The sequence below is a fragment of the Lactuca serriola genome, chromosome 4 (genome assembly GCF_051521515.1).
Source record: "Lactuca serriola cultivar US96UC23 chromosome 4, Lser_US96UC23_V15, whole genome shotgun sequence".
NCBI lineage: Eukaryota > Viridiplantae > Streptophyta > Magnoliopsida > Asterales > Asteraceae > Lactuca > Lactuca serriola.
Window position 1 is genome coordinate 377368115 of NC_136411.1, and position 27116 is coordinate 377395230.

The 27116-nt window shown below is 32.9% G+C and overlaps 1 protein-coding gene across 1 annotated transcript; it reads right to left on the reverse strand.

Annotated features, from left to right (window-relative positions):
- Positions 1-22216: 22216 nt before the first annotated feature.
- LOC145100782 (uncharacterized) lies at positions 22217-23610 on the reverse strand. Its single transcript, XM_079037918.1, has one exon. The coding sequence runs from the start codon at positions 23391-23393 to the stop codon at positions 22491-22493; it is 903 nt and encodes a 300-aa protein (XP_078894044.1). The 5' UTR covers positions 23394-23610; the 3' UTR covers positions 22217-22490.
- Between the last annotated feature and the right edge of the window lie 3506 nt (positions 23611-27116).

Here is a 27116-nt window from a genome sequence, read left to right on the forward strand (position 1 = left end):
AGATGTTAGGCTAAACCCACTACTAATTCTCAGAAGGATAAAATACCATTTTACCCTTCCATGGCCTCTAAAGTCCACAGTTTGACTAAACCATAAAAGTCAATAGCAAGTGCGTACACTGGGCATACAACCCTTTACGTTGGGCGTACTACTTCGCCATACATGTATCGGGAAACTTCGACGCTACGCTGCGCGTATCTGGGAGTACACTCAACATACGTCCCTAACTTACTTTTCCTACTCTCCTGGTCTTAATCCGTTAATACCATAGCTATAATCTCAGATCTGGACTCACTAAGGGCTAATACTCCATAAAGTTTGTGACTTTAAGCCTTTGCATGACTGAGAAAGTCTAAACCTATAAACTCTCACTCCTTACTCACAAATGTTCTCATATATCATACATAGGGAGATCTGGACGTCAAAGATCCTATTTTTATGAGTCCACTCCACTAGAGACACTTAAAAGGACAAGTTGTCACACCCCCAAACCAAGGATGGCGGAAACTTCCAGGGGGTGGAGGACTTCATGTACAGTATCATAATAATGAATATAACAACGAAGGAAGCACACACAACCATCATAAATATAATTTAAAAGGTTACATCGTTGTACGAGTTACATGTTTCCAAATAAATTACATCATGATGACAAAATGAGTTTTAAACTTAACGCCTTAGCGTCCCGTCCTCAAAAGCAGTTGATTACTAGTTCACTGATTTCCTAAGAATACAAGTAGTTTTGAAAAGTGTCAACAATTAAGTTGGTGAGTTCATAAGAGTTTTATTTGAGAAAGAAGCCGTTTTCCTTGTAAAAACGATAGAGTATGGTTCCAAAAAATCCAATATTTTCTTTAAAAAAATGTGATATGAAAGCTCCTGTGAAATAATGTACCCTAGAAAGACCTATAGTTTCCTTCTATAATCTCCAAGTGTATATAAGTTATATAAAATTAAAGTTAAATAAACCGTCGAATGTAATGGGTCTTCCCTAGGCCCACAACCAAACAAGGAACATGAAATAAGGCAGACCCACCAATTCTAAGTTGATCACGACTAAATTTTATATAACTCTAGCATATACACTTAGTAATTATAGCTGAAAACTAACAATTCTAGGTGGAATGTAGTCTTAAAACCAAACACCGAAAATGTACTAGTGTTTTCCATACTAATAATAGTATAAGTAAGTTTAAATGAATGAAATCCCATAAATCCTATGTTTTGTTAATACTCCATTTGAGTTATTATAACCATGCTATGACCTAGATGTCCCGTGCTGACGTTCTTCAGGCATCGGAAATGTTATGACATTTGTCACCCGTAGACCTCGAGGTCCTACTGTAGCTAACAACAAGGTGTGGGGTGTCAATCCCAATATAGATCTATACACAACTATCACGCTCTCCCTACAAGAGACTCTGCTTACAATACAGGACTTAAATGCGTTACTTGAAAAGTACCATGAAGCGATGTCTCACAAATTAGTCATTAACGGATTTACGTGTAGTGAAATGAAAACCCTTTCTTGTATTGAACTGAAACATAAACTATACCTATTATATTTTATCAAAATGTTTGTTGTGATGAAAACCCTTTTTGTGTAAATGAAACCTTTAGTACTGAGTTTGTAGAATAAATGAATCATAAACTATACCTATTATAGTTTATTAAAACATTTAAATGCAATGGATATAACCTTGTTTATTATAGTTAACTACTATATTTTTAAAGGTAAAAACCGTTTTGTTTTATGATATATACCTTTTACTTAGGTGAAATAACATGTAATTTAACAACATATATTTACATAAAAGTACACACCTTGCTCAGCAAGTTACAAGGTGTATATGGATTTGTTAACTATTTTTCTAGTTTTAGCTTTTTTGTTCCTGTTCTTAGAAAAATTATAGAAAAATCATGAAAAGTCGAAATCAGAATAAGTAAATTCTAAGAGTTTAGAAAATGTGTATAGTTTGTTCATAAATTTTATTATGATTTTTAGTAACCTCTAAATTGTGTGAAAATGTCCATATTCACAGACTGGTCCGGATTTGTTCTTGAAATGATAGGCAGTTTTGTAAAAATCACCATAAATTGTAGAAAAATTGTATGGAGATGTGCAAGTAGTCATTTTAAAGGTATGAACCTGATCTATATTCACCTAAAACGGATTTGAAAACTAAAATGTTTAAGTTGCTCAAAACAGTCCGTTAATGGAGTTAAACTTTACTGATGAAAGCTGATGGATGAGTTTAGTTGTGTTCTTGGTGTTTTAACTTTTATTCCCCCTTTAAAAATTAAGAAAAACATGAAAAGATAGGGGTATGAACTCACCTTGAGTGATTTCAGTAGATGGATGATGAAGAAAAGAAGTGTTCAACTCAAGAACACTTGGGAGATGCTTGAAGATTCGAAGAAGGAACAAGAAATAAGGCGAAATTATAAATTCTAAGTCCATAGAATCTTACTGATATATGACCTTAATGTTTACACAAGCCATTATAGATTTACTAGTAAAAACCATGTGTTTTTATATAAACGATAAGACTTAGTTGGGTTTTTCGTGTTCTCTAGATTTATGGTTGGTAAACCTTAAATTGGCACTGGTTTAAGTAAAAAGAAATTTAAAACCAACATGTGGTGGTTAGAAGCACGTACTGCTATTGACGGGTGGTTCCAGGGGAGTCTCTCTTGCAGCGATCATAAGCACCCTTCCACCATCACCAGCATCCCTTGCTCTTGGGCAGTCTCTTTTAAAGTGTCCCGTTTCGCCGCACTCGTAACACGCTGGGCTTACTCTAGTGCCAGGGACTTGGGTGATAGGTTGTGCCAGTGCCCTACAGAAATAGAAATTGTGCCCCTTCCTGTTACAATTTTTGCAATGCATCTCCCGACAAACCCCAGTATGATGGAAATTACACTTGTTGCATTTCGGAAGGGTTCCAGCGTATCGATTTATGGGTATTGGAGTGGCATGGGTTGTGGCAGCATGAACAACAATGATCTGTTGCTTCTTAGTGGAATCCTGGGCCGATTGGTCCTTCTTGTCGTTCCAGAACTTCCTTTTGTTGTTTCCCCCTCTTGCTTGTTCAGGGGTGGTTGTCACAGTGTCATGGCTGACACTATGGTCGATGAGTCGTTGTGCCAACTCCTTGGCACTATCGAAGGTAGTTGGTTTTGAGGTCATCACGCTATTTTAAATTGGAGAGACAATCCCCAAAGGTATCATTCCACCTTTTTGTCTTCCGAGGTGACCATAGCGGGACACAGGAGTGCTAGATCACAGAATCGGGCGGTATAGGTTGCAAGGTCAGAGCCTGTCATCTTGAGGTTCCGCAGTTCTTGCTCCAGCTTTTGCACTTCGCTCCTTGGACAATACTCTTTCAACACCATTACTTTCAAGTCCTCCCAGCTTATCGAGTTAGCCACTGTAAGCGTCAGTGACTTAACGTGGCCGTTCCACCAAGTAAGGGCCCGGCAAGAGAAAGTGCAAGCCACAAATTTGACCTTGCTTGCTTCGGGGCATGCACAAATTTCGAAGACCAATTCGATCTTTTCGAACTATTGCATCAGCGTGATGACTCCCTCGCTTCCATTGAAAGAATCAAGTTTGCCACTAGTAAAATCCTTGTATGAACATTCCTTTGTATGCCCCATACTGTCCCCATGGTTGGAGTTTGTGGCACCAGATCCAACACCACCAGTACCATTCGTACGAATTTGTGACATTGCGGCAACCATGGTTGCTGTTACGGCAGCTTGGAACATTACGGGATCAAACTGCGGAGGTGGTGGCGGAGGTGGTGGTGGTGCTGTGTTGCTGGAAGGTCTGGAATTTTTCCTTGGCGGCATAGTTCTGTCATAAGTTTGTAAAGACGAACAGACGGTAAGTCTCCAATAGCAGTGACAAGTCGGATGTTATTGAACTTGATTTTTCTGTATTGTGTCGCGACTCAAGGGTATTTTGAAAGCAATTCATAATGAAAGTCCATACCGATAAACTTATGAATTTAGTAGTAGTGACTCGAATGTAATCTTGTGATTTGTGTTCCATGCCTGATCCACTCTTAAGATCACCCAATGTATACCAGTTGTGTGTAATTAAGGTTTAATAGGCCGCTGAACTTAATGAGTCTGTCCTAGGTCTACAACCAAACAAGGAACATGACCCAAGGCGGACTCACCATTTCTAAGTCGATCGTCTCTTAATTACACATAACCTTGAGGTATATATTAAGTAATCTTAGAGTTACTATAAGCAAATCGTTTGTAATACTAGGTTATGAAATATGTGGTAAACTCCCAATGAAATAAAATGCATGCTAATTTCATTGATATAACCTAGTACATAGAGTTCAGGAAATTTTGACCTCATATTAGGTCTACATTTCGTTATTGTAAGGAAAAATTTTGGAAGCGACACGACCCCTTTGAATAGTGTAGTTCCTAAATTTGAAGGGTCGAATTTATGTATATTACGGGGCAGTGTTTAAACACACACCAGTAGTTTGAGTCTGTATCGATTTTTCAGTAGTGTACACACTCCTCGCGGCGGGTGATGTTTCGTGGGCCATAGAATGAAGACATGAAAGTCTGCATTGCCCTAACCTTTGCCATGGCTTCTGTCATTTGATGTTCTGCTTTTATCACGCATTTTCTCTAACGTTGTTTGACGTTCCCGATACTGTCTAATCTCGGCTCGAGTTGCTGTCACTTCCCTCTGAAGGTTTTGATGTGGTTTCTGATCTGTTCATGGCCTCCATCCAGGCGACGAAGGAGAATCGCGGTGATCTTGGTGGTAGCGCTAACCTCCATGATTCAGCTGACCGATGCTCGCGTTTGTACCCTCTAGTGAGTGATGCGGCAGACTATGACAAGGAGAGCCCTGTATACAAATCATCCTCTGTTGAGGTTGTAGAAGCCTCATCCATGCCATAGGGTGGGTGTTGACCTTGTTCCTAACTATGTCTCTACAAATCTTCGGCTCATCGAGGTGTCAGACCATGGAAGTCTCGTCGGGGTCTTCCTCTATTATTTCTTCAGGATTCTCTTTGAAATTTTCTCTGATCCAACCACCATTTTCCTGGTTAGGAGGAATAGGGTCTCTTGGTAGTTGAGCTCCCGCCATGTTGTTCGTGCGAGAATAGGGGTAGAAGAGATAATTAATAGACGTCTAATCCTATAATTACTTATAGGGGTGATCCTCATTAGTCACTTCTATAATCACATAGTGCATACCAGTTATACATAATCTGAGATAGAATAGACCTTTGAATAAATGACTCTGCTCTAAGTCCACAACCAAACAAGGAATAGAAAGTAGAGCAATAGTCATAGATTCCGAGTCTATAATATCTTTAACTATATATAACCTTAGCGTATGCACTCAATCATTACAAACCTACTAATATGGGTCTTTAATCTTCACATAAGCGGGTTATAGTATCACAAAATACTCCTATAGTATTTTTAATGTTTGTCTTATGTCCTCAATGTTTCTTTGTAGATAGAGTTGGTAAGTTTTTTAGACTTGTTGCAACACTACAACCATTCCCGGGCATATGCTAATCACTTCTGGGATAGACATAGTTGATCAGGCTATGTCATTCCTAGATCTGACTATACATCCCCAAGCCTACTTGTGCCATTCAACAATCACCACTTTTGTTCTATTCTAGTATGATACTGACCTAGTATGTATGCATGTATTGTATACTTTTAGTAAAATACTTGTTATATTTAAAATGTATAACTCTTAGTCAGAGTGTTTTTGTCCCATTGTATATATAGTTTTATATATTATGTCGTTCGATATACTTAGTTCACTATAAACAATGCTCTGATACCAATCTGTCACACCCCCAAACCAACGATGACGGAAACGTCCGGGGGTGGAGGACTTCATGTACAATATCATAACAATGAATATAATAGCAAAGGAAGAAACACAACCATCATAAATATAATTTAAAAGGTTACATCGTTGTACGAGTTACATGTTTCCAAATAAATTACATCATGATGACAAAATGAGTTTTAAACTTAACGCCTTAGCGTCCCGTCCTCAAAAGCAGTTGATTACTAGTTCACTGATTTCCTAAGAATACAAGTAGTTTTGAAAAGTGTCAACAATTAAGTTGGTGAGTTCATAAGAGTTTTATTTGAGAAAGAAGCCGTTTTCCTTGTAAAAACGATAGAGTATGGTTCCAAAAAATCCAATATTTTCTTTAAAAAAATGTGATATGAAAGCTCCTGTGAAATAATGTACCCTAGAAAGACCTATAGTTTCCTTCTATAATCTCCAAGTGTATATAAGTTATATAAAATTAAAGTTAAATAAACCGTCGAATGTAATGGGTCTTCCCTAGGCCCACAACCAAACAAGGAACATGAAATAAGGCGGACCCACCAATTCTAAGTTGATCACGACTAAATTTTATATAACTCTAGCATATACACTTAGTAATTATAGCTGAAAACTAACAATTCTAGGTGGAATGTAGTCTTAAAACCAAACACCGAAAATGTACTAGTGTTTTCCATACTAATAATAGTATAAGTAAGTTTAAATGAATGAAATCCCATAAATCCTATGTTTTGTTAATACTCCATTTGAGTTATTATAACCATGCTATGACCTAGATGTCCCGTGCTGACGTTTCCATACTAATTATAGTTTATCAAATAATGGTAGTAGTAGTTGAACATAAACTATATCTATTATAGTTTATCAAAACGTTTAAATGCAATGGATATAACTTTGTTTATTATAGTTAACTACTATATTTTTGTAAAGGTAAAAACCATTTTGTTTTCTGATATATACCTTTTACTAAGGTGAAATAACATGTAATATAACAACATATATTTACATAAAAGTACACACCTTGCTCAGCAAGTTACAAGGTGTAAATGAATTTGTTAACTATTTTTCTAGGTTTAGCTTTTCTGTTCCTGTTTTTAGAAAAGTTATAGAAAAATCATGAAAAGTCGAAATCAGAATCCATAAATTCTGAGAGTTTAGAAATTGTGTCTAGTTTGTTCAAAAATTTTATTATGATTTTTAGTGACCTCTAATTTGTTCTTGAAATGATAGGCAGTTTTATAAAAATCACCATAAATTGTATAAAAATCGTATGAAGATGTGCAAGTAGTCATTTTAAAGGTATAAACCTGAAATATTTTCACCTAATACAAATTTGAAAACTAAAATTTTTAAGTTGCCCAAAATAGTCCGTGAATGGAGTTAAACTTTTCTGATGAAAGCTGATGGATGAGTTTAGTTGTTTTCTTGGTGTAAATTACACGAATGGTCCCTATGGTTTAGGTTAATTTACGTGTTTGGTCCCTAACTTATTTTTTAAATTGGAAGGTCCCTAATGTTTGTTTTTGTTACGCGCTTGGTCCCTGTCTTACCTAAAGATACTATTTGCCCTTGATATTTTAATTTATTTAAGTAAGCACACCCTGAACCCCACTCCACTCACCTTACCTTACCTACCCCACAATTTTTTCCTATTTAAATAATAGTCTTTTTAGGTAAGATATAGACCAAACATGTAACAAAAACAAACCGTAGGGACCAAGCACGTAACAAAAACAAGTAGTAGGGACCTTCCGAGTTAAAAAAATAAGTTAGGGACCAAACGCGCAAATTACCCCAAACCATAGGGACCATTCGTGTAATTTACTCTAACTTGTATTCCCCCCCTTAAAACTTAAGAAAAACATGAAAAGATAGGGGGTATGAACTCACCTTGAGTGATTTCAGTAGATGGATGATGAAGAAAAGAAGTGTTCAACTCAAGAACACTTGGGAGATGCTTGAAGATTCGAAGATCCAACAACAAATATGACGATATTTGTGTAAGGAACCCTTGATTTGAGTGAAGAAGTGTAAGGAAAACAAGTGAGGGATGAAATATCTTACCAAAGGTGGATGAGAAGCCTTAGAACTCCTGGAGAATTCGAGATTTTGGAGAGAAGAGTGAGAGAGAAAAGTGTATTTTGCTAAAAGGTGAAGTTGTTGGTGATTTTTAGAAAGGTGTAAGAGTGGTTGACTCTTGGTGTGTGTGTGTGTGTGTGTTAAGGAAGCTTGTGGGGAAAGGTAAAAGGTACAAAGAGTGGGTAATGGCTGATGTGAATAGTGACACAAAGCATAAAGAATGAATAGTGAATAGAATGTGTCATAGCTTTTGGGAAAAGTCCATGGACTCAACTTTTGTACTTTGCCTTAACTCTTAAGAAAAGGGGTGGGTTTTAATACTAAAATCCTTAGGATAAGTTTATTTTATGATCTTAGAGTGTTAAAATTAATAAAATAAAGGTTTGTATGAAAATCCCAGGCGAAATCCATCGAAAACGGGCTTATAACGAAGTCGTGGTCGAAAACCAGGTGAAATGGGCCTTCCTGCGAAGTTGCTCGGATAGGACCGAGGTTCGGTCCCTACTGCCATGGACCGAAGGCGAGATGACCCGAAATAGCCCGAAGGCGAAATAGGCCAAAAGTGGGTTCGGTCTGAAGGGCTTGGTTCGGTCTTAAGCTAGTTTCGGTTCATCAGGGTTCGGTTCAGCAGCTTCGGGTTCGGTCCTTCATCAGTTCGGTCCTTAGTACTTTCGGCCCTTATAGAGAAGCTTCGGCCCTAATAGGGACTTCGGTCCTAATAGGTTATTTTTCAAGAAATCTTTTCGTTTCGAGCGATTTTTGACTCGGTTAAGGGTCGGGATGCCCCAAATGATTTTAAAAAGTTGAGGGAGGTTATGAGAGAGATTTGGGAGAGATTTCACATGCTTGGAGAGATTTCACATGATTGGAGAGATTTGGGAGAGATTTCACATACTCGGAGAGATTTAGGAGAGATTTCACATACTTGGAGAGATTTGGGAGAGATTTCACATACTTGGAGAGATTTGGGAGAGATTTCACATGCTTGGAGAGATTTGGGAGAGATTTCAGATTGAGAGATATAGAGCGAGAGAGATTTAGAGAGACTTTATTTGCAACTTTTGTGAGTGTTTAACTTCGAAATGCAAGGTTTGTAAGCCCCGTTTTTCCTTGTTATGATTGTTATACACCCCGAGGGGTTTGGAATAATGTTTTATCGAGTAGTTTCATCACTTACACCGATTAGGGTTTAGAATTTCTGAACACATGACACTTCTAAGTGATACTCTATATTAACATAGCGAGTTGTACAATAGAAAGCATAATGAAAACCCTAATATACGAGGGTTAGCTGAGTTGACCGGTCTGACTTGTTGACTTTATTTGACTTTGACTTGACCGGAAATTGACGGTCGTCACACAAGTATTAGGCTATGGAGTTCAACAAACTCATAAAGCTTCAAGCTTTGGGACATAAACTCTAAAATGAACCATAATATGCACAAATCAAAACAATAAGAAAGCTTTGAGCTTGATACCTCCAAATGATACACCAACCACAGGGAAACTCAGATCCAAAGCTTGGACTCCAACTCTACTCTCTTCAAAGCTCCTTCTTCACTCAACGAATCCCAAAAAGAACACTCAAAAGTTTCAAATGGCCACTCAAGCTAAAAAAACGGAAATTAGGGTTTTGAGGGGAGTTGATGACCATAAATCTTGACCAGAAATGAGGCCACCATGTTCCATAAATAGGGGCACACCATACAATTAGGGTTTTCACTCTGAGCCTAGTATGCCCAACGTACCCTCTGGTACGCCCAGCGTACTAGGTGGCTTACACGTCCAAATCACACACATGAGTATGCTGAGCGTACACATGCATACGCCCTGCGTACTCAACTACCACCTTTTCTCAATTAAGGGCCAAACTTGACAACTAAAATAAAGTAAGGGATATTGAGATATACCTAGTCTCGGGATGTTACAAAACCCAAGAAATAGATCACCAAAATTGATTACCAGATGATCGTATGATGAAGAACAAATATTCACGCTAAGGGGTTGTTTGTTTTTCTAAAAAAACCACTTCTGACCACTTCTGGCTGCGTCGCAAAGAACACGCGCAAGACTTGGCCTTTTAGAATTGTTTATTTTTTAAATGACTTCTGACTTAAAAACTGTCGTGCATGTGATGTGTGGCGCAATACTGACCCTCCCCTTCAAATCTCTTCGTTCCTTACTTTAAGTTATATTATTCAACATAAAATTGTTTCATTTTTTTCAACATGTTTATTATTTTAATAATATTATGAAGGATTAAACAATTTCAAGTATACTTTATGTGACATCCCCATTTTCACGGCCTGAAAAGACCGATTTGTTTATGCTTTATTTTCAAATCGAAGTAACCTTTTAAAGAAAAGTGTTGCGGAATTTGTTTCCAGAAATACATGATAAATATGTTATCAAAGCATTTCCGAAGAAATGTATTTTATTCATTTTAAAACTTTGGGTTGTCATCGTCAATACATAAACATAAGCATAAACATACCTTATATTCATTTACACCAGTGATCTACATATCCTTAATCTCTCGGTGTAATGTAGCTTCATATCGACACCTGTGATGCAAATAAACTGAGTGGGTCAGGTTGGAAAACCCTTGTGAGTACATAGGGTTTTCAATCCACAATAATATAGATATTATGTTTCATCATCAAACAATTAGCCCATTACCCATCCCCATTATCTTCTTTATTCTTAAGTATCTTCTCTATGAATCGTCTATTCCTCATTATTTATTCCTAAGGATTGTCCTAAGGAATAGGTACGAAGTCCATTGTTTCCAGGGTTTATATAACATGCACTAAGTCCATAGTTGCTAGGCTTCATCCAATAGGCGCTAAGTCCATAACTGTAAGGGTTTATCTCATTTATTGACAGTATTATTTTCGGGAGTCCACCCGCAATACATGTCAATGGGTTTTTAGAGTACACCGGGTGAACATATCATTCACAACACCTACAAGTTGCGAGCCTGCTAGTGTTCCACTGAACTGTCTAGAATAGTTTGTGGTTGTCATATATACTCTGCTAGATGACGTGACCATAGCTTGGTTCATCGTTTGGTTCATCACTTCTCACTATATTTTATCACTCATATATCATTGCTCATCATTCATCTCATTTTTTTTCATCGCTCATCATGCATCTCATCTTTAATGTACCCATCTTTTACCCATCACAATTATAGGTATCAAATACATATAAAGTTTAAAAACAATTAAACATGTATATTTTTGTTCATCCAACATAAATATTAAGTACGCAGATAATATGCACACATAGCACGTAATTTATAATAAATACTTCATATCTATGTATAAAATGAAAGTAACTATGCACTCACATGTTAAAGTGGTGATTCCGAACTCAGACAACACTTTGCTTAATTTATTTTCCTTCGATGAAACCTAGTATCATTACTACTAGATTTTAGTCTAATTTTTATTGTGACTAATTATTAGTCTAGATTCATCATTAACTCAGAGTCTACTTCATGATCTATTAAGTAAGGATCAGCCAGGCAGGACAGTTGGGAGACAGGACCATTTCGGCATATAGCTTTTCAGAAATCCAACAACCAAACCCAACATGACCATTCTAGACACCTCTCCCGTAAGTAGTTCAACCAGTGTAACGACTTTGAATCATTGATAAATCTTATTATATTTAAATATAAGCTATATTTAAAGTAGGGTAGGCGTATCTCATTTACAATGGGTTTTGCTAAAAACCGAGCTCCGCTGGAGCAGAGCTTCTGAGCCGAAAAACTTTTTTTCTCGGAGCCTTCGGGTGCTCTGGGGCTTTCCTCTAGCACCTTGAGGTTACTAGGGCTTTAAAGGGATTTTAGGAGGTTTAGAGAGAAGTTAGAGTGAGAGGGAAGTGGGTTTTGGTGTGAGAAATGAAGATGATTTCACAAGGTATTTATAGGCTGAAACATAGCTCAACTCGTCGAGTTTTGGCCTCAAACTCGTCGAGTTAGTGCCACATGTCATCATCTGGTGGCAAGGCTTGGGGAGAAAGCAATGACCCAGATTCAGCCACGTCACCCCCTTCGCAACAACACCATGCTAACTTCTAAACCTCGTAACTTTCGCACACGAGCTCTGTTTTCAAAATTCTTTATATCCACGCATAGGTATTGATAATATCTACAACTCTCCTTTTGACTCCATCAGCTAATTCTCGACCGATTTTAAATTTAACAGTATGAGAAGATTACACTGTTAAATGACTGTGTAAAATTCATAACTTCTACATAAGGACTCTGTTTTTGTATGTATTTTTATCGTTGAGCTCCTATTAATGAGATATTCATTTCTCATTTAGGTTGCGTCGACCAAAAATCGATCAATCTAAAATTCAAATTCCGGGATGTGCACTGCTATGCTAAATCGTAGAAAAATCATAACTTCCTCATACAAAGTCATATTTTGACGTTCTTTTTATGCACACTCTCGGTTTATCGTATGCTAGAAATTTCGTTTAGATCGATAAGGCTAAAAAATATTTTATCGCAAACTTACTTTTTATGATTCCCGGTGTCGTGCCGGTTTTGCCGTAAAACTTCGATGAGTCATAATTTATTCGTTATAACTCGGATTTCTGCGTTCTTTATATATACAAAATGCTTGTGACATATACTATAACTTGGTTAAGATTATTTATTCTAAATAATCTTCTATTAAAAAGTCATTTTTGATGCTTGTTGTTTCTAAATTGACTAGCCCGAATCTGCGGTGTTACACTTTACATAATTTCAAAATCGTTTGGTAATTTCATATAATTTTTTTTTGTGTTACATTGTGTATAACCAAATATTAAAGTTAATCACTAAAATCACAAAATTCTATTGAAGCTAACCAATGAAATAACCATCGTACAAGTTTTACAAACCACACGAACCATTTATACAAGCAAAGTTGTAGAACTCGTTACTCGGTACCTGTTCGGCCGACTACCAAGTAGTGAGTACTCAGGAGTACTCGGATTTGGAAATTTGTGTAGAAATATTTTTAGGGAAATTCTATATGTCAAAATCATAAGTTGATTGAAATATATAACAAAATTGGATACATATGAATACACAAAAAATGAAAAACACATAATGGTCTCACTTCGTGAATAATTACTAAAAATTTAAGATATATATGTAGTAAAAATTGCATGTGTGTCTGTTAAATAATAAATCATTAAGTATATTATACATATTAATCACCGAAGTGACCGAATTTCACAACACTACTCAGTTCAATAAGAGGCCGATCGGGGAGTACTCAAGATTATGTAACTCGCCTCGACAAGAGGGGAGTAGCGAGTACTCGGAGGAGTAATTGGCTAAGTCGGCGAGTTTTACAACACTGACAAGTTTATAAACCATAATGATCTTTCATATAAAAAAGATCAATGTCCGAACTTGTGACATTTAGTAAACCATAGGAACCATTTTTGTATTTATTATTATTATTATTATTATTATTATTATTATTATTATAAACACGTAATAAAATATGTAAATACAATTAATATCATAACAACATAAGTTAATATAACTAATACAACACTAATACTTTCTTAAATATTTTTTTGATGTAACTTCTTCAAAATGTTAAAAGTTATTCGGCTCCAATAACCTAGTAATTGTCTAGACATAGATTAATCGCTAGGCCGCTTAGTCACCGCCAATGGATTAATCGGAGACTTATTGAAAATTTTACACTACTGATTATTATTACTATCCTTATAATGATGATAATAATAACATTACTAATATGAATGTGTACGTGTAATAATAATAATAATAATAATAATAATAATAATAATAATAATAATAATAATATAAAATCAATATCAAATATTTTGTTCTGAAAATGGTCAAAATAATAATAATAATAGTAATAATAAAAAAACTAATAATAATATTTCGGAAGGTTTTCGAGGGAAATGGGTTTTCAAGGAAAATTTGAAATGTTTATATGTTCATATATTTCATATTATGGAGTTGTATTTTGATTTGGACACTAAGCTGCCGACTAATAAATTGTGTGGTTTTGAATCTATATTTTAGGATCACAGTTGTCAATGATAATCGAGAAGAGGACTTAAAGATGATAGGAGTATGAATATCATTCAATCTATTACCACATCTATATATATCATTTTTTTCTCCTATATTTCTTCTATCTTTCCTAACCCACAACACATTGAAACAATATATTTCCTAACCTATTTAACCAACTCAATTAAAAACACACAAAACAAAATATGGTACAAATCCTTAAGCAATTGAGAGAGAGAGAGAGAGAGAGCGAGAGAGAGAGAGAGAGAGAGAGTTGAAATCGGGTTCCTCAACCCGCATGTGAGACCAAAACCTCAACCCGCTCATACTTTAAGTAAGGTTCTCAACAGTACCAGTGGTACTGCGATCCCATCTTCCTTTACTCCATCCGACCTAAGGGGCTGTATGAGAATCCTTATTCAAAATGATTCTTAACTTATTATGATTTGACATTGGTAATAAATAATTTTAAGTGTTTAAATGGTTAATGTCATAAAAACCCTTAAGTTTGCAGTGTTTTGTCGGTTTTGCCCAAAGTTGAATTTTATTTCCGTTTATGCCTCAAACTTGCATTAATTTGTTTGTTTTTACCCTCTCGCCGATTTTTACCTTAGAAGTCTGTCACCCCTTTGGACGAACCTGCTAAGGGGCCGTTTGATAGTTGATAACTGAGTTAGAAGCTGACTGGGTTAGAAGTTCTGACTGTGTCCAAATCTGACCGAGTTTATGTTGTTTGATTATTTATCTGATTGACTGTGGCGAATGATGAGAAATGAATGTGTTACCCTTATGTTGTGCTAGATAAAATAATTATACACATACAAACTATCACATAAAATCTATATAAAAAATACATCATTTAAAATCTAAATACAAATTGTCATATAAAATCCAAATACAAATTGAAATACACATAAAAAAACAACATAATAATTTGCATAGATATTTAATGCTCACAATTTAAAAATAGTTGATTATCAATCTGGTTACTTAAAGTAGTCATATATTCAATGACTTCTGAACCCCATTGTATGCCTTGTATATTTGGGCCCTCACTTCCTCCACCTTGCACATTAGGATTATCCATATTGTTTTGTTCAAAGTTAGTTATGAGATATGTCTTGTTATATTTGTTGGTACTATAATTTGTCATTCAAAACACATCATTGCACTTAGGACCTCGTGAAAACGTAGATGAATCATTTGTAAGGAGTGGTGAAACCTTCCTTTAACGATTCAAAAACGTTTATTATGTCATATAACATGTAAAAATATGTGGTGGTGCAATAAATTCCAGAAATTTGATTTTGGCCCTCACTCCCTCCACCTTGCACGTTAGGATTATCCATATTGTTTTATTCAAAGTTTGTAAATAAGTCATCTTGAATATTGATTTTGGCCCTCACTTCCTCCACCTTGCACGTTAGGATTCCCGAAATTTGATTTTGGCCCTCACTTCCTCCACCTTGCACGTTAGGATTCAAAACTTTTGAATCATGTGTTATGCCCTCCCATTCAACCCATACAAAGGTGAGTATCATATCAAAATCACAAATTTCTTTTACATTTTGATAACATTCACATTTTCCTCTTCCCCTATAGCGAGTTTGTTCATCAACAGACACAATTGCATGTACAAGTGTTCCGTCTAGTGCATCTACTGCTCCAAGAAATATGTTTTTTATCCGTCTACGTCGTTCCAAGATATGTCTTGTTATATTAACAGATGTTGGTACTATAATTTCTCTTACAAAACACATCATTGCAATTAGGACCTCGTGAAAACGTAGATGGATCATTTGTATGGAGTGGTGAAACCTTCCTTTAACGACTCGAAAACGTTTATTATGTCATATAACATGTAAAAATATATGGTGGTGGAATAAATTCCCGAAATTTGATTTTGGTCCTCACTTCCTCCACCTTGGACGTTAAGATTATCCATATTGTTTTGTTCAAAGTTTGTTGCGTTCAGTTTTTGTTAGGTTTGATTTTTTCTACTATCTCCTAGCATGTAACTACAATTTTTTTGCTAGGTTCAATTATGTTTTTATTTGGGAAATCAATGGTGGTGGAATAAATTCACGAAATTTGATTTTGTGTTTCACCGGTGGAATAAATTGTGGTGGTGATAGTGTTGAGATGAAATATATGTTTGTTTTGATTTTGTTTTCACTAGGTACACGTTCTTGAAGGTATGCCTAAAATCCGAATGTTCTAGAAAATTGATAGTGATGGCATGTAAATTGACAATGGTAGGAAATCAACTTGATTCTTCTTCTGGAGCTCTATATATGGGTGTAGGAAACAAATTATATATATAAAAAGTGAAATTAATAAATATTTCTATGTGGAAGCCACATGGTCTAACTAGGTAGCCACACAGTGGCGGATTCAGGGTCCAAGTAAAGGGGTATCTTCGCAAAAAAAAAAAAAAATCAAGTAATATACAGTAAGAAAAAAAATAAAAACCGTAATTGCATTAGGCATAAAGTTCAACTTCCATAACAAAGTTACGTTTTAAAATTCACTTCTTCACTCTTTCATTTTACGAAAGCGATTAATTGCAAATAGTGATAATCGATATCTGTAACATTCGTTTCGATTCAAGTAATTAATTCTTTTAATTGTTATAAAAGACAATAATAATAATAATAATAATAATAATAATAATAATAATAAATCATTATTCTTTGAATAAACATTACATACATCTCAAGGGGGGTAAATAGCAATTTCCAAAAACTGTTTTCATTAGATAAATTGGCTTAAGGGTAGATTCCGCTTATATGGTTAAACCCGAGTGGTCAGTTGTGTCAAAAACATAATGTCTTCATTTGTTATCAAGAGATGACGCACCTACGTATCCATGGTCTTTTTGCTCGATTTAAACATACAAATGTTTGAATCTTTGAAAGCCTCTTAACCATTACACTTAGTCACCTTCCCTTGGACCATTTGAATCGCTTCTCCCTCCCTCTTAGCTATCAAACCCGAGAGAAAAAGACTGAAAAAGAAGTGAGGTCGGCTAGGGTTTTAATGGGGAAGAAGACACTTCAAGCTCAACATAAACAAAATATACTACTGAAAACTTTTTTAGGGGTATCCTGGATACCCCAGGCTCCAAGGTGGATCCACCTATGTAGCCACATCATCGCTAGGTTTATTCAACAAGAATGGTTAGGTGTGAGAGGTAACCGAATGCAATAGATAACACCGACCAAATAAGCAGGTCAATATGAACTTTGTACACCTAGAAAGCAAAAAATTAAGTTAAGAGACCATTTAAACCAAAACCAAAAATTAAAAAATAATTTATCAACTTATTAGGTTTTGGTACCAAATAAGATAATCAAAATATTTTTTAAAAACATAACTTTAACATCGAATAAAATATTAAACTATTAAAAAACGTAAGTTAGTTTTTAATTTTTAAATAAGTAAATCGCAAACGCCCGATATATGCACACACTTTGATTTTAGGGAGACTTTCGTATATGTCCTTCTTAACATCAAAATATCGTATTTGTCCAGTCTAATTTCGAAATATCATATTTATCCTTGATAATCTTTCAAAATATCATATTTACTCAAATCTTTATTTTTTTTATATATTTTTAAAATTTTATAATGAATTTTAAAATTTTAAAATGGCTGTTTAAAGAAAAAGTTAAAATAATCTTATATATATTGTTGGAATTGTCTTCTATATTACAATCACATGTGGCTTAGAGATATATTTAGATTGTTCAAAAGTCAAATAGTTTATTAATATACATTATGTAATGCTTATACTGATTATAATTTTATTATCTTCAAGCAACATCCGATTCGTAATTTTACTATACTTTATGTTGTTAGTATACATTTATAACATTAACCTAATAAAAAATCTCCATTAAAGATGCTTTTAAGTTCTAAGTTTAATTTTGAAATGAAATTTTGATTGCGAGCTAATCACAGGAGCTTCCATAAAACCTAAGAAGCATAGGGTGTGCCGTTGTGGGCAACGAATACAAACACATCTAGATTTATATTATTGTCCCAATTCTAGGATCCATAAAAGCAAGCATCATATTCAATCTTCTCAACTAAATAATAAAAAAACAATATATTGAAATCGAAAGCACGAAGAGCATTTAAAACAATATTTATTCAAAATCTATGGTGTAAAACTCATACATTAGTTTTTGTTTAATGACAAATTTTAGAAAAAAAAAGATAAATTTAGAACTCGGTAAATATAATATGTTGAAACTTGGAAGTTTACGAAGGATATAAATGATATGTTCTAGTTATATTTATAAAAGGGTATAATGGTCAATTAATAAAGATAAGAATTTAAAATGATTATAAAATTTTTAAAAATATTAAATTTAAAGATTTGGACAAATTTGATATTTTAAAATCTTATGAAGGTTAAAATATGATATTTTGAAATTAGGTTGGGTAAACACGATATTTCGATATTTAAGAAGGGAAATTCTCCCTTGATTTTAAATACGTTTTTAAGATCCATGAGTTCTTTTCGAAACATACTCCATTTTAGCCAATTTTCGTTTATGTTGTAGTGAGGTAAAAGTGATTTGAATCCATAATTTGAACGTACTAACCATTAACATTATCAAATTCATTTCAATGTTATCATCTGTAACTACAAAAATATTTAATAATTATTATATTACCCTATCATCTGTAACTACAAAAATAATTGATAATTATTACCCCTATTTTTATAAGACACTTGATAAAATCATGTCCTCAAGTTTTTGTTTAATGTATTTTAAAAATGAATTTCTAAAGAATATTTTGAAGGATACTACTATACTAGCATACACAATCAAGTTATTCCAAGGAAACTACATGTTTTTAAAGTCCCTATTTCAATATCAGTAAAATGTATTTCCGGTATTTAAGAAAAAACAAATAAAATTATAGTAAAAACCAATGTATCAGTCCTGTATCAAAAATTCACTTTTATAATACACAAGAGACACGCATCAGAAACTAAAATTACATAATTTTTCATCTTTAATTGATTCTAATTCAACGCGCGTACATTTCTTAAGTAAAATAATACAAGAAATAATTGAGGTATTATTATTATTATTACTAGTCATATAAAATGACCAGAAATTTATTTATTTTATTCTTTTCAAATGACATGTTTTTGCATAGGATTTTAAAAAGCTCATGATAATTCTTAGATCGGAGCATTACGTCTAGCAAATGATCCATAAGAATTGACATTTCAACCCTTTTGAAATGATATGTGGAAGGTAAAATTGATACGAAAGTCAGCCAGACCATAAACCTAGAACGGTCAATCTGTGAGCCAGAATAGCTCAGGGTTAGGTTTAACAAGAATGAACAGTAAACACAGGGTTCCATATGCAAAAACATACAAACTTCAAGGTTCTTTTTGAAAATTATTCTTTTGACTTTTCTTAATTATCTAGGGTTCCTAGTTTGAGATCATACCCTGCATTCTGCAATTCCATCAACCTTCACATCTTCCTTTATCTTTCCCAATCACACTTCTTCTTCTTCGACCCTAAATTAGTTAAATAAAAAAGTAAATAAATATTAAATGCTGATTTAAATAAATACATGAATAAATATTAAATGCTGATTTAAAAAGACTTCAGCAAATTAATGACCTAATTCCAAAATTAGTTTTCTGTCTTTGCTGTCTCCTTGATCTTTGTTTCCAATGGAAAAGTACTTGGTTGTCATCATATCTAGGATTATTACTTTTTTGGGTGTTCAACGAGTTTTTAATTTATTTTAATTCAATTAATCCACTAAAACAATAATGCTACAGTGATGGATATACGTGACAAAATGTTGCTGTACAATGTCCAATCAATGTTCCTGATTACAAGATGAATAGTGAAATTTTAACAACTAAAAACTGATAGACTGAAGAAAAGATTTGGGTGGCTAAGTGTCACCACCTAGATTATGTACTTGGATAGTTGGATGTTATGTCTTCAAAATCATATTATCATTCTCGACATCTTAACTTGTTTTGCATGCGCACATTCATACATACATGTACATTTAACGAAATATGTTAAAAGAAATAATGATAGCTTATAAGCATATGATATACTAATAGCGGTTTTTTTTTGAAATTTAAATGGTATATGGTTTTCATGATTCACGAAAATGTTGTGTTTTTGCATGATTAATTGATCATGAGTTTTTGTTGGATAAAAGGTATAAGATATTAGGACTACATAAATATTATAACATCCTATCCTTTCTTCAAGTACTTAATTGTTCATCTAAGAATATATAGGTAACGCCCTATTTGAAACATACGGAAAAAACCAACACCTCGACATAAAATAATCATGTTTGGATAAGGTATTTCAACCCATTTAATTAAACGGGTTGACATAGCACAAAACAAAAATTAAATGAATAAGATTATGGTTATTAGTTTCAACTCAAATATGATTCGAAATTGACCATATGCAAAAAATTTAATTCTTTAAATAAACTAGAAGAATACAAAAAACAAAACCATAGTAAAAGAATACATTTGGGTGTGTCGTTTGGTAACGTGGAAACAAATTAGCCCTCTAAGTCAAAATTTTATTTCCAGTTTTCCTATTCTTTCTTAAAATATAATCCCCTTAACCACTTTTTCCTCCTCATCATCCAACCCTGCACCTCCATTTACTCTTTTCATTTTCCCACCAAAGTCACTATGAATTTTGCCACTCTCAAATATTACTTTTTCATTTCCGTTTACACACATCCTATTTTTTCAACATGTTTAGTATTTCAACCTTATATGATACGATCCATTTCAAAGTATACCTCTAACCCGAAACCCGATATGAACTTGACACAAAAATAAATAGATTGACAAGAAATGCCACGTTTAGTAAATGGGTCAAGTTAGGATCAAAATCTCACAATTTGTTTACTGTCCCGACATGACACCACACGATACGTTTTCCATGTCTATTTGAAAGCGATATAAAGATCCAAAAAGGCATTCTTATAGAATGCACATGTTTTTTGAATATTAAGTTTTCAATTAACCACCAAGAATTTAACAAACAATAGGAACAACTAACAATATTAAAGAGGAAAGTTTTGTTGAATTATTCTCATATACATATAGAATATTATGTAATAGTATGTAGATTAGTATGGAATATTTCCATAAGGTTATGTACTTGGATATACACATCATAACATAACGTACATCTTATGTGCTCATTTGATGGAACATATTCATAGAACTCAACTACATATTCATAGAACTCAACTACATATTATCATTAAGGATTTGGATATGGATTCAAACTTAGATTTGGAAGAGGATTTACATGATGTATTTTTTAATTGTTATGTTTTAGTTATGTTTAATTATTATTCATAAATTTGAAGTATTTTAGTTTGAATTAATGAAAAACAATTCGATTTTTATTAATTTTGATTTCATTTATAAATTATATTATAAATCTTATATACTTACAAAAAATCTGAGAAATAAGAGATAGTAAGGGGTGACAATTTCCTACAATGAGATAATGATTAGAAAATGACGTGACGGTTGGTTGGGGAAAAATAAGAGGTGTGGTGAAGGTATACCGATTGCTCTTAGAATAAACAAATGAAATTATACTAAATTTAATACGTACAATAAGTGAAATTAATTATATTAAATTTAATACATACAATAAGTATGAAGAGGAAAGAGCAGGACAAAATCTCCTACTAGAGATAATTTTTTGAAAGGTTTAGTACTACAATTTTGGATTCAAATGATATAAAATGTACAAACCTAATTAGAACTATTTTGTCTGGTGTCCAAATGATTATGTCCAAAAATGTAAATGTAACAAAAGAGCTATGAAAAGTTTGTTGAATCCTACCCAATGTTTTAGGTGTGGTATAATGAATTAATAGGGCAAATAAACAGATGAAAGAAATCATCATGAAGATAACATAGTAATTAATAATCACATTAGATTTATACACTCAAAAATGAAGCTGGAGACTTCAGTTTTGAATTACTTGTTGTTCTATGAAAGACAATGGTTTCTTTTTAAAATTTAAGCACCATAACATGCTTAATTTCTCAACTAGCTACATGCATTAACAAATTAAGGTTAAAGATTATTTATTTATTTATTTGATGAACATTGGATAAACTAAGAACCACAAGAAGCACTCATAAAATGCTTCCATAATCACAATCCAATTGATTAATTAACCAATCAATAACAACAATGTACTTACACAATTACAATATTACCCCAGCTCCACCATTATTTAATACAACTGATCTTCGACCACTAAGCTGAATCAAAATCCCCCAATGGTTTTCTGTTAAACCTCACCCAAAAAAAAAAAAAAAAACAAAAAGCAAACAAACAATTACTAAAGAAACGCACACCTATTTCAGATCTAAATCATTAACTGTTTGATCACCTTGATGCTCATGAAAACCTCTTAATTTGAAAGATTGAATGTTTTAGATTGCATTGAAGGTTCTTGATCCATTATACACTCCCTGCATATGTCGTTATACTCATTTTTCGGTTCAGTTTGACTCCAAAAGTTACCTGAATCACAACAATCAGGAAATAATGTCTTCAAGTCATCATCAAGCTTTTTAACAAGCAGTTTTTCTCTTGTTCTTTCTCTAGCTCTAGCTCTTGCTTCTGTCCTACATTGGTCTCTAGCAAGATCCTCCTGAAATCCAGATTTATTGCATCGTCGTGTCGTTTTCTTCTTTTTGATGCTAACACACTTGGGTAGTACTGGTTTCTTTTCTGATCCGCCATTAATGGTTTCCAGAAATGTAAGTTTGGATTGATCAGTGACTGTTGAAGATGAGCAGCTCGTTTCTTCAACCAACTCGTTAATGGCTGTGAGGGATTTGGTAAACAGCCAATCAAGGGTTTGACTTGGTTTGTCAAACCCTAGCAAGTCTTGAAGACAGAAGAACTTTCGTGAGATCTCAATGGATAATCTCACCCTTCGATCCCTTGGGCCTCGAGCTGTGTAGATCTTACTATGTCCATCTTTCTTCGAGGTCGCTAATCTCTTGTTGTACGGAGAAATTACTGAATCTAAAAGATCATGATCTTCAGAACACTGCAACCCTGATCCTTCAGAAAACTGCTGTTGCCTAACAAAATCTTGTTTGATTGTAGTAACATTCTCCATAACCGCAGGAGGAGTAGAACTGTTGTAGGGATGAAAAAGAAAGTCGCCGGAGATAAATGGGTCGTCGTTCTTCCGGTGGTAGTTATACTGAACATCATCATTTTCATGGTAAAAGAAAAAATTGGGATGAGAGAAGCCAACGGTGGATGAGGGAAGCTGTGGAAAAGGATTTGAGGAATGCATTATCGTTTAAAACAAAAAGTAATTAAAAAAATCAACAGAAAATTCTTTAATTTAAATAAAGGCAAAGGTTTGGGTATTGTTTAGCTGGAGTTTAGAGAGCCTCTCTCTTATTGGTTGTGTGGCATTGAAGTGAGAATCTTATTTTTAGGGCACACTTAAGTAACACTGATGATTACCGTACTTTCTCCCCAAATTAAGAATTTATTCATGCTAAGAATCTAAGATAAAGAACCTTGGTTGGAGAAGAGACCACACAAACATATATATATATATATATATATATATATATATATATATATATATATATATATATATATATATATATATATATATATATATATATATAGTAAATGCCCGCGTGTTGCACAGAAACATCTATGTAACTGAAGTCTTCACATGTTTTTTTTTTTTTTTTTTTCCTTTAAATATAACAATAATGTTATTGTTAAATTTGATATAATAATTTGTATAGTAAGGAAATATAATATATTAATTATTTTGAAGAGTAAATTACATGAATGGTCCCTATGGTTTTGGGTGATTTGCGCTTGGTCCCTCACTTTTTTTTTTTAACTCGAAAGGTTCCTACTATTTGTTTTTGTTAAGCGCTTTGTCCCTACTGTTTGTTTTTGTTACGCGTTTGGTATCTGTTTTACCTAGAAAGACTATTATTTAAATAGGAACAAATTACGGGGTAGGTAAGGTAAAATGAATGGATGAGGTTGTGGTGTGTTTATTTAAATAAACTAGAAAACCAAGGGAAAAAATAGTCTTTTTAGGTAAGACAGTGACCAAGTGCGTAACAAAAACAAATAGTAGAGACCTTCCGAGTTAAAAAAAATAAGCCAGGGACCAAACATGCAAATTACTCTAAACCATAGAGACCATTTATATAATTTACTCTATTTTGAATTATATGATAATATATACATCTATTAAAATTGCATAATCTCAATCTTTTGAATGACCTCTACTCGCGGGTTACTTATGAATAAAATAAAATATAATATATAGTTTAATGTTATTTATAGTTGTAGTTATTATTAAGTATTTTTTTTAATTTATTTTCTTAACGTTTTAATTTCTATCATTGTAATTATTTAAACATCAAACATTTTTTTTGATTTTAAATGTAAAATATAATAAGTTATATAGAGTTATTTTTAACTACTGTTATTGTAAGTTATTTTAAGCTAATTATTTGAAAACATTTAAAAATTATAAAAATATCATTAGGAAATATTTTAGTTAAATTGATATTACAATTTAGTTTTTGCATTTAGCATTACAATTTATCATTTTTAACTATTCACATAATATTCTTTAAGTTTTTTAAGAGGAACTGAAATTTATATTGAAGTTGACCTTGCAATGTTATATTTAAATTAACAATTTAAGTATTTTGTCCAAACTATTCAAAAGTTGTAACTTTAAATTGATAATAGTTTACATACAACAACATATTAAATCTAATAAATTAATATGTTAAAAGTTAAAGACATAACTTTATAAGTAGAAGTAAAATATTATTTTAATATTCCAATTTAGTTTATTTATGATTACACTTTAGGTTTGATACTTATTTATCCTTATTAACCAACTTATAATCATTATTAGAAAGACATTACAATTTATCACTCTTAACTATTTACAAAATATTCCTTAGGTTGTTTAAGTTGAACTAAAATTTATATTTAAGTTGATCCTGTAAGGTTATATATATATTAACAATTTAAGTATTTTATATAAATTATTCAAAAGTTGTAGCTTTAAAATGATAATGGTTTACATACAACAACATATTAGACCTAATAAATTAAATATAATATGTTAAAAGTTAAAAACATAACTTTATAAGTAGAAGAAAATATATTCTTGTAATATTTAAATTTAGTTTATATATGATTACACTTTAGGTTTTATATTTATTTAACCTTATTAACTAACTTATAATCATTATTAGAAAGAAATTGAAAACTCATGGAAGTTTCAAATGAATGTGGTGAAAGGAAAAATGAATGGGAGTTTCAAATAAATATGGTGAAAGGAAAAATGCTAGCTTTATAAGTATACTAGGAGAATGCCCGCGCGTTGCGCAGAAGCATCTATATAACTGAAATCTTTACATGTTTTTTTTTTAAATATAACAATAATGTTATTGTTAAATTTGATATAATAATTCGTATACTAAGGAGATATAATATATTGATTATTTTGAAGAGTAAATTACACGAATGGCCCCTATGGTTTGGGGTGATTTGCGCGCTTGGTCCCTAACTTATGTTTTTAACTCGGAAGGTCCCAACTATTTGTTTTTGTTACGCGCTTTGTCCCTACTATTTGCTTTTGTTACGCGTTTGGTCTCTGTCTTACCTAAAAAGACTATTATTTAAATAGGGAAAAATTGTGGGGTAGGTAAGCTAAGGTTAATGGTTAGGGTTGGGGGTGTGTTTATTTAAAGAAATTAGAAAATCAAGGGAAAAAATAATCTTTTTAGGTAAGACAGGGACCGAGTGCGTAATAAAAACAAATAGTAGGGACCTTCTGAGTTAAAGAAAATAAGTCAGGGACCAAACACGCAAATTACTCTAAACCACAGGGACCATTCATGTAATTTACTATATTTTGAATTATATGATATTATATACATTTATTAAAACTGCATAATCTCAATCTTATGAATGACCTCTACCTGCGGGTTACTAATGAATAAAATAAAATATAATATATACTTTAATGCTATTTATAGTTGTAGTTATTATTAATTAATTATTTAAAATTTATTTGGTTTACATTTTAAAATCTACCATTCTTAGTTTTTTTGAATCAAACAAAAAGTGCATTTCGGTTAAACATCAAACAATTTTTTTGATTTTAAAGGTAACAATATAATCATTTATATAGAGTTATTTTTAACTATTGTGAACCGCTCGATGTACCATTCATGGTACCCGCTAGAAACTTAATTATAACAGAGTCTCCTTAAAGGAGAGCGTGAGTTGGGGTATAGATCTATACGGTACTAACTATGTATTGGTATGGTTATAATGAATATTCACAATAAGTATTAACTAATTATTTACATAAAGATATACTTTTCCTAGAACTTTCCCAAGGGATATTAACTATATGATACTTAGTATATACAATTGGGTTAGATAAAATTGAAGTCCGATGGACAGTGGAATGTGTGTTTTCCGCCTTACTTCCCGTTCCTTGTTTGGTTGTGGGCTTAGGGCAGATTCACTCATTCAACTGTCTGTTCGATCTCGGTTATATACAAATCGTATGTTTTAAGTGATCATATGAGGGTAGTATCGTCGTATCAGGTATTCAGAACAACTACGTCTTCGTTCAGTTTAACATATCAACAAAACTAGACATCATTATAGTAAGTATATTATGTATACTTGTGCTTTTCAATCTTAGAACAACGTAGACATCCAATTGGTTTTATAGAAAATATATGATTTTCTATGGTAAACATCATTCTTTTAAGGTAAACAGTTCTCGATGGATCTTTCTGAAAACAATAAAGATTTATTACCGAAAACAATATTTCACAATAGAGTTAGTGAAATTAAAAACTTGTCTATACAAGGTTTAATATGTATTATTAAACTAGTATAACATAAAGGACCTTAAATGGTTAATTCTATAATTCTTTAGTTTATACATCAGGGTTATATATAATTAATATCCGATAGGTAGTGGAATGGGTGA

What these genes read in the sequence shown, in the direction of transcription:
- LOC145100782 (XM_079037918.1), bottom strand. Translation starts at nt 23,393, where the DNA reads ATGCATTCCTCAAATCCTTTTCCACAGCTTCCCTCATCCACCGTTGGC.